The sequence below is a fragment of the Asparagus officinalis genome, chromosome 7 (genome assembly GCF_001876935.1).
Source record: "Asparagus officinalis chromosome 7, Aspof.V1, whole genome shotgun sequence".
NCBI classification, from domain to species: Eukaryota; Viridiplantae; Streptophyta; class Magnoliopsida; order Asparagales; family Asparagaceae; genus Asparagus; species Asparagus officinalis.
In genome coordinates this window covers 100,320,570-100,329,838 of record NC_033800.1, presented here as the reverse complement: position 1 = coordinate 100,329,838, position 9,269 = coordinate 100,320,570, and the positions used below count along the sequence as shown (strand labels likewise).

The following is a 9,269-nucleotide window of genomic DNA, read 5'->3' as shown; positions in this document are numbered from 1 at the left end:
GCAGAGTTGTTGATGATATTTTACATGTCTACTTAGTTGTTGATTATAGTTTCTTTTGAGCAGAGTTATCGATGATATTACATATGGTACCTGTAATGTTGCGGTTTGAGAATAATGAGGTATAAAACTTGAATAAGTGGGTACAAAACTTGAATAAGTGGGTACAAAACCTGAATAAGTGGGTACAAACAATTTTCAGATTAATGAGTTACAAAACTTGAATTAGTGGGTATAAAATTGAGCTAAAGAGGTACAAAACATGAATAAGTGGGTACAAAACTTTTTTTCCAAAAAAATAAGGTATAAAACTTGAATAAGATGGTACAAAACTTGAATAAGTCGGTAGAAAACCTAAATAAGTGGGTACAAATTTTTTTTTCCAGAATAATGAGTTACAAAACTTGAAGAAGTGGGTATATAATTAAGCTAAAGAGGTACAAAACCTGATTAAGTTGGTACAAAACTTTTTTTCAGAACAATGAGGCATAAAACTTGAATAAGTGGGTACAAAACATGAATAAGTGGGTGCAAAACATGAATAAGTGGGTACAAATATTTTTCAGAATAGCAAGTTACAAAACTTGAATAAGTAGGTAATTTGAGCTAAAGAGGTACAAAACCTGATTAAGTGGGTACAAAACTTTTTTCCAAAACAATGAGGTATAAAACTTGAATAAGTGGGTACAAAACTTGAATAAGATGGTACAAAACTTGAATAAGTGGGTACAAAACCAGCATAAGTGGGTACAAACTTTTTTTTCAGAACGAGTTGCAAAACTTGAATAAGTGGGTATAATTCTTGTGTTACTCTTATGCAGGTTTTGTACCCACTTATTCAAGTTTTGTAACTCGTTCTGAAAAAAATTTGTACCCACTTATACCCACTTATTCAAGTTTTGTAACTCGTTCTGAAATGTTGCGAAAACCTGCATAAGAGTTACAAAACTTTAAGTTTTGTACCCACTTATTCAAGTTTTTTTTCAAGAACTCTTCACTAATTAGGTATAAAACTGGTCTAAGGAGTTATAAAATTTGAATAAGGAGTTACAATTTTTTTTCAAGAACTGTGAGTTACGAAAGTTCGCTAAATGGATACAAAACTGGTCTAAGAAGTTATAAATTTTGAATAAGGAGTTACAAATTTTTTTTCAAGAACCGTGAGTTAAAAAACTTCACTAATTGGGTACAAAACTAGTCTAAGGAGTTACAAAAATTGAATAAAGAGTTATAATTTTTTTTAGAACTATGAGTTACAAAACTTCGCTAACTGGATACAAAACTAGTCTAAGGAGTTACAAAATTTGAATAAGAAGTTATAAATTTTTTTCAAGAACTGTGAATTACAAAACTTCGCTAACTGGGTACAAAACTGGTATAAGGAGTTACAAAATTTGAATAAGGAGTTACAATTTTTTTTTCAAGAACTGTGAGTTACAAAACTTTACTAACTGGGCACAAAACTGGTCTAAGGAGTTAAAAATTTTGAATAAGTAGTTACAAATTTCTTTTCAAGAACTCTGAGTTACAAAACTTCACTAACTAGGCACAAAACTAGTCTAAGGAGTTACAAAATTTGAATAAGGAGTTATAATTTTTTTTCCAAAACTGTGAGTTACAAAACTTCACTAACTGTGTACAAAACTGATCTAAAGAGTTACTAAATTTGAATAAGAAGTTACAATTTTTTTTCAAGAACTACGAGTTACAAAACTTCACTAGCTGGGTACAAATCTGGTCTAAGGAGTTATAAAATTTAAATAAGGAGTTACAAAAAAACTTTTGTTAGTTACAAAAAAATTTAAACCAGTTTTGTAGTTTTGTAACTCATAGTTCTAGAAAAAACTTTTGTAACTCCTTAAGGAGTTACAAAAATTAATTAAGGAGTTACATAATTGGGTACAAAACATTGCACCAACATTGCATTGGCGAGGACCTTGCTCCAACATTGCACCAACATTGATATTGGGCGAGGAACTTGCTCCAACATTGCATTAGCGAAGACCCTGCAGTGAGAAAATTAATACTATTGTGATACTAAGTACAAGAATCACAAGTTTTGAGGACTAGCATAAACACAGAGGCATCAAAAGGAACAGGGCTTTTCATTCCAGCAGAAATTTTGATACACTAATACTCAAAAGCTCAGGTACATAGTCTACAATGAACATTCCCAAGCCAACATTTCAACTTCCTTCAGAGCAACAAAATTGAAGGGAAAACTGATTGTATCAAATATACCAATTAACCAGCTAAAAATCTTTATAGTCCACATGTACATGTTTTCCTCTGATGGTATTGCAATTCGATGATGCAGACTTGAGAATCCAGTTGTCGAAGAAATTGCTTGGCTTCAGTAAGTGATCTCTCAATAAATTATCAAATTGCTTGGTCCTAAACCACAACCACACCACTACCAATCACCACAATACTCGTAACCACAACCACACCAATTACCCACCTCCACCAATGCCTCACCTCCCTGAAAAACATGTGAACTATAATCGTCACACAGGATCAATCTAGGTTTACCTGTAACAACTCCAATTGAAGCAGTCAATGTCAGCTTTTTAGCAACAATAGTCTGCGCTACCATGGCCATGTAGCATCCCCCACTTGCAGCAACAACAGACATGGATGCAATCACAGGTTTAGAGGCAGCAAGAAGTCTGATCTCTCTCCACATTCTGAATCACAAAGAAACAACTTCAAGGTTAGATTATTTTCAACAGAAAGTTTAAGCGAAATATTTACCAGAGATCAACAATGATTAACAGGTATTATAGAAAAATGCATGCGTCTATAATATACAGCCACTAAAACAACAAAATAAGCACTTCTTGTGGTTGATGGTATACTACCGATGCGAGCAAAAAATAAAATGCTGACACTAGAACATTAATCAAGTGACACTCATATTAATTAATCACATTATAAGAAGTTCAAAATCTTTAGAAAATCGTCATCAAGTTGATCTTTCAATTTCACTAAACAATTTCATTTAAATGACAAAGTGTCACATAGTAGCAAATACTATCATTCAAATAAGATGTCAGAGGATGAGGAAATCAAACTGATCCATGTAATGGGAGTTAAAATGCAAAAAAAAAAAAAAAATTGTTGACTTACATTAGCAAATTGAACTTGTCATGGTTGTTTGTAAGATGCCTAAATATATAATCTCTCAGAACAGCATCTACAACCTACATCATAGATTCGAAATGGTCTCAATAGATGATAGCATAGGAAACTTGTCCAGGAAAATTAGTTGAAGTAAAGTTACATTAGAATATAGAGAAAAAGACTGCACTTTACTTACAACTGTGTAACTTTCAGCTTCAAATCCATCAATGGCAGGTTTAAAGATCTCGGGCGCTGGAGAGGAGGGGGGAGGTGATGGCAAGGGCGAGGGGATGTCGAGGGTGAGGGCAGACGGGGACGGCCGGCCCGACGCTGAGGGGGGTCGGCGACGCTTCAGCTCAGCAATCTCGGTTTTGCGAGAGGAGGAGGGGGAGGTGATGGCGAGGCAAGGGGATGTCAAGGCAGACGGCGAGGAGACGACGACCGAACGCTGAGCGGGGCGACGCATTTCTGGCGCTGGAAGAGGAGGAGGTAGCGCGGTGATGGCGAGATCTGAGAGGGTAATGAGAAAAGGGTAGGGTTATTTTTGGGATTTGAATATTGAACGGAGGCTAAGATGTATTTATGGTTTTTGGAATCAACGTCCAGATTGTGCCATCCTTAGGTTTAGCATAGGGGTAGTCACCTTAGATTCATTCTCATATATATATATTATATTATATATATATATATAATATAAATATATATATATATTATATATATAAAGTTGTTATTTTTGGATTTTTGAATATGAACGGCAAGGCGGCTAAGCATTATTCTTAGGGTTTTTGGATCAACGGTCCAGATGCCGCATCCTTAGGAACTTAGCCTAGGGAGTCATACTTAGATTCATTTCTCCCTATATATAGGGTAATGTTTTCCTAAGGTGACACCTTAGATTCCCACCTAAGGACGTAGTCTAAAATCACATCATTTCCTAAATTTTTTTTGCGATCCGCTCTGTCAAACTTGATCTAAACATTCTTAAACCCAAACACACCAATTTTGGGATAAACCCGTCGTGTTTTGACCCTTCATCCACTTACCGTAATTTTAACGGTTTCGAATGAATAGAACTTTTTTGCACGGCTCAACGAAGGGTCAAAACACGACAGGTTCACACCAAAATTGATGTGTTTGGGTTTAAAAATGTGTAGATCAAGTTCAACGGAGCGGCAGTCGGCCACATGTCATAATTAACTGCCCGAGTCGCACTAATCCAAGAGCCCAACCCGCATGTGAGCATGGCTGACCTTTCTGGCAACCCAAGTTTGGGACAAAAATCGTCTCCGAGCCGAGATACACTAAAAGAGGTCAAATTCGAGACGAAACACATCTTATACTTGGGTTCTCACTAAAGAATGCTTCGAATGACGAGACAAATTTATCAACTTCACATTCGTACTTTGTCACTCAATCACCATCACATTTAATGTTGAGTCAGAGTCATTATAACTTTTTAGTTGAAGTTATGACTCCTCGGATCATGCCAGTACTTCAGCTGTTTCTGTCATTGTTGCATTACACACAAAGGTGATTCATTCAACCGGCTATCGACACGTGTAAAGTGCAGCCTAATCAGCCGACTGCACTGGCCTGTTCAAATTGCCGATGTGCATTTGTCAACTCTCTATAAATAGCTGACAACCTTCACTATTCGGAGGTACACAAAAAACTACGAAATAACTCCCTGAAACTAGATTCTGCAAACTTGTTCAATCTATTACTGACTTGAATGTCGGAGGGCACGTCGGAGGAACAAACTCTAGCCCTCTAATGGTTATTTCTTGTACTTCCTCCTAATTGATAATCTATCAAGGAAGATCAAAGGATCCTAAACTCCTCTAAATACTAACTTATCTATGCAATTAACTTTCTGACATAATCAGTTTGGTGCCAACGTAGGGCATTTTTTCTCCCTTAGATAAAGGTTGATTATAACTAATCTATGGTTCCAAATTTACACACTCCTCAAGAATCTTCTAGCTCCGGCTATGTTACTCAGGCCAAGTTGGATGAATCTACCAAAAGGATAGCTTAGTCTCTCTAATAGCAGTTTGCTTCATTCACCAATGAACTTCTCAGCCATGTTCTTAACTCTCGACCTCCTCCATTGTCTGCCACCCCTCTCCATGAAGGGCAGCGCCAGCAATAGGAGCAAGAGGGGTGGGGGTAAGGAAACCACTCCCAACTGCTACAATAGCAAACTCGCTTTGCCACCGATCCATAACAACCTCTACCCTATCAAGAGGGGATAGGAGAGAGCAGGCCACAGCCTAATTCTGGCTGTATGGGGGATGTCACAAGTTGTAAGGCACACCCACACGACCCAAACTCGAGCAACCTAGGCCAAGCCCTCTACAGCCCATCTAGCTTCTAACTATGATTGGGCGTACAACATAGTGGCCGATGTCACTGGGGGAAATACTCCTTTCTCGAATGATACCATGAACGCCTCCTATCCTAAGTCCAAGATGCCCCCACATTGAGAAATATAAGGGCAAAGGTGACCTGACCGAACATGAACAGTATATCATTTTCATGATGAGCATATAGCATGCGACCAATTCAATTATTTGCAGAGCCTTTCCTATCACCTTTAGTAGTAGTGTGAAGATGTGGTGAAATTCTCTCAAGAATAAATCTATCTACAGCTTTGAACATCTTAGATAGAAATTCATGCACCACTTTTGGTAGGCACAAAATCATAGGCACCCTCCGCTCTCCTACCGCAGATCAAGTAGAAGACCAGAGAAACCTCAAGAGAATACTTCAAAAAGTTCCAAGCCAAGCACTTGGAAAGTGGGAGGCCCTGGCAACATGGTCGCCATGGAAACAATCATCACAAGTCTAGAGGATGAGAAATTGTTTGATTCTCTCATCATGCACCCCTTAGCCAACTTTGACCAGCTCATGGCCAAAACCTAGTCATATGCACCCATAAGAAGGCAGCCTAATAGGAAGCCGCAGAAGCCAAGTCTTCCAAAGGCAAGAAGATAGAATAGGACTAGCCTGAATCTAAACCTAGATCCAACCGAGTCGACATAAGAGAGCAGAGGAAGGAGACAACAAGGAAATTGGTGCTCGCCCCCCTCAACGCTCCCCTTTCACAAGTGTTGCATTTGATCCAAAAGGAGGGACATCTTACCAAGGTCCGACCTCCTAAGAGATCAAATCCTTAGAATATGTATGTCGGACAATACTATCGGTACCATTGGGATCACGGCCACAACACTAATGATTGCTAAATATTGCAAAGAGATATAAAGGAATTCATGGAAAGAGGCCTATTGATGAAGTTCCTTGCCAACCATGGCAAGAAAGAGCCATCCTAATAGAAATAAAAAAGGAGGAGATCTAGGTCAAGATCACCTCATCCAAATCGACAAAGTGATCAGCCGAAGGAGGCCAATGACAAAGGCACATTGACATCATCAGTGGTGGTCCTACAACAAGGGAAATGTCAAATAATGCTTAGAAGAAGTATGCTCAATGAGCATTGGAGGCGAATTGCTATGAGAAAAAGCTTAAAGCAGATTAGCCCATCTCCTTCAGTGATGCTGACCTGAAAAGCGTGATGACACCCCCATGATGACCCCATCATTATCTCCGCATAAATTGATGGATTCTAGGTCAAGAGGATCCTGGTGGACACTAAATTTTTTACAAATGTCCTATTCATGGACGCATTCAACCAAACAGGTTGATAAATCCAGCTACAGCCTTGCCCAAGTCCCCTTGTAGGCTTCTCGAGTCATTTGGTTCAGCAAGAAGGATTGATCATCCTACCCATGGTAGTCGGTGATTACCGTCGCTAGTCCATAATTTAGTTTCAATTTATTATGATGTATGTTAAATCAACCTACAAAGTTCTGCTTAGAAGAACTTCCTTGAACGACCTTCAAGTTGTTCCCTCCTCTTAAAACTAAATGATCAAGTTCCTGACTCTAGAACGGGTCGACCTTGTGTAGAGCAATCAACAAGAAGCTAGATCTTGCTATCTACTCTCTTAAAATGCAAATGGACTTTCAAAACTCTGCACATTGAGAAGATGCAAGCCTGAAAAAAGATGAAGCAAGGGAGTGAACCACTCTTGTGGAAAAATTAGAAAATTCAACTTGTCCCCGATGAAACCAAGGAAGATCATGTCGGAGCTAACCGAGCCATAACTTAGAACAATCATTGCCTTCCTTTGAATCAACACAAATGTTTTCGCCTGGGACCTAAGGATATACCAGGAATCACTCCAGAAGTTATAACTCACGAGTTGTCTATCGACCGATAGAGCAAGCCGGTCTAACAGAAGAAGGGACCTCTCGAATTTGAGAGAAAGCAGATAGCTACAGAGAAAGTCGATCGACTGCTAAAAGTCAATTTCATCCAGAAAGTCCAGTACCCCTGTTTGTTGGAAAAATTGTAAAGAAGAGAATAAAGAAAATGTGACTTTGATTCCTTTGATCTCGGTTTACAACTGATTACAAAAAGAGGGAAACACGATTTGATTTGTCCCCTTTGTTTAAAACTGGGTTCTTGCTTGGCAGGGATGGCGTGCTTCTCTTCGATTGATTGCGTCCGAACTTGCTCTCGTTGACGAATCCCGTCCGCTGGTCTTTATCTCGTGGGGAACGATGAACTTTCCGTACGGAAAGTTTTATGAATAACTGCTGAATTGAGTTAAGAACTCTGAACGAGCTTTGAAACTCTGGTAATAGAGTTTGTTGGACAGGCGGGAAAATGTCGGTTAAATAATCAAGCCGAGGTTTTTCCTGTGTTGAAGGATTCTCATCCACGATTTGCATTTTCTGAGCGTTGGTTCAAAAATCCTAATCTCCAAGGATTTCGTTGCTCGTTGTTGCCGATCTCGCAAACGCTGAGTCGCGTTTTGATGTAAAAGAATCGCAACCCTAGATCCTGCATTATCAAAAAATCCGCATCCGCCTAGACAATGCTGTCGAGTATTTTGGTGATATTTTATAAGGAGAAATAGGCAGATTGTAACTGACTGCCTATATCCGCCCTCCCTATGTGGCGCGAAACGCTCAGAACGTGGGAATAAACGCGTTTTGGAAGCGCGTTTCGAACTTTATGTTTGAATGTGAGTCAAACGCCCAATCTGGCGGTCAGAACCTCAACTTCGTGTTCTTTGAAAATTGAGACGCGAAAAGTTGGATGTATAAGCTGAAGCCCATTGACGCGAGGTCGCGTGTTGCGTGAACACCTTTGAACGCGGTCGAGGCGTCGCTCAGCTAGTTTGCTTGTGCATTGTCGACGCGAGGGTCGCTGTTGGTTCGACGACGAGAGCGTAAGGTCCGTGAGCTTCTGACGGACCGCGAGGGCGCATGTGGACTTGCGACGCGAGGGTCGTCTGTGTGCTTGACGACGCGAGGTCGCCCGCGACTAGGTTCTTGACGACCGAGGTGGTCGCCTTCATTTGCCAAAGTTTATGACGCGGGATGACACCCGCGTTTCAGAAGAAGTTAGCTGATCTTGTAACTTCTTCTGTACAGCGTTGCAAGACCGTTGTTCAGTAAATCCGGTGGCTTTACTGTTAGTGGAGTGTGAAGCTCGTCAGAATTGTAAGCTTTCACTGTCTAGATTGTGAAAGACTGCTGGCATAGAAGTTATTCATCAGTTGTCGGAAGTGTCGCTTGAATATTAACCTTTCTCGATCTATGTGAAAAAGTCCCTCCTATTTGCGCGCTTTTCGATCACGCGACGACCAAAGCTATTGATTGTAGCTTTGTCTGTAGAGCTAGACGGGCAATCATAATCCATAGTGGCTGGCTTAAAGATAATATTCGCCCATAGCTCTCTACCAGAGCAACTCACCAACTGAGTCGCAACTTTTTATTTCTGAAAATTGCAGTCCCACTGCTCATCAGCATCTCTAATAGTTGCTACGATATTAGCCATGCCTAGTTGTCACACCTGGCCATCAAAGATCAATCATCCTTAGAGGTGAGGTCGCGTTTGTTGGTCAATTTGTGGGAGTTTGCGGATCGCAGTGATTGGGACAAGTCGTCTGATTGTGTACCTCCCGTTTGCAGCTTGTTTGAACTTAAGCTATCTATTGTGATTTTTCAAGAGCAGCTACAGCAACAGCCGCCTCCACAAGTTTTCGAAAGTTCCGCGAGTTTGACGTTATCTCTCTC

The 9,269-nt window shown here is 40.0% G+C and overlaps 1 protein-coding gene across 1 annotated transcript; it reads right to left on the bottom strand.

The window, feature by feature from the left end:
* Nucleotides 2,084-3,586, bottom strand: LOC109847563. Its single transcript, XM_020416797.1, has 3 exons — nt 3,317-3,586; nt 3,127-3,200; nt 2,084-2,684 (listed from the first exon to the last, which is right to left on the bottom strand). Exons 1-3 carry the CDS (start codon nt 3,584-3,586, stop codon nt 2,411-2,413), a joined length of 618 nt encoding a protein of 205 aa, XP_020272386.1. The 3' UTR covers nt 2,084-2,410.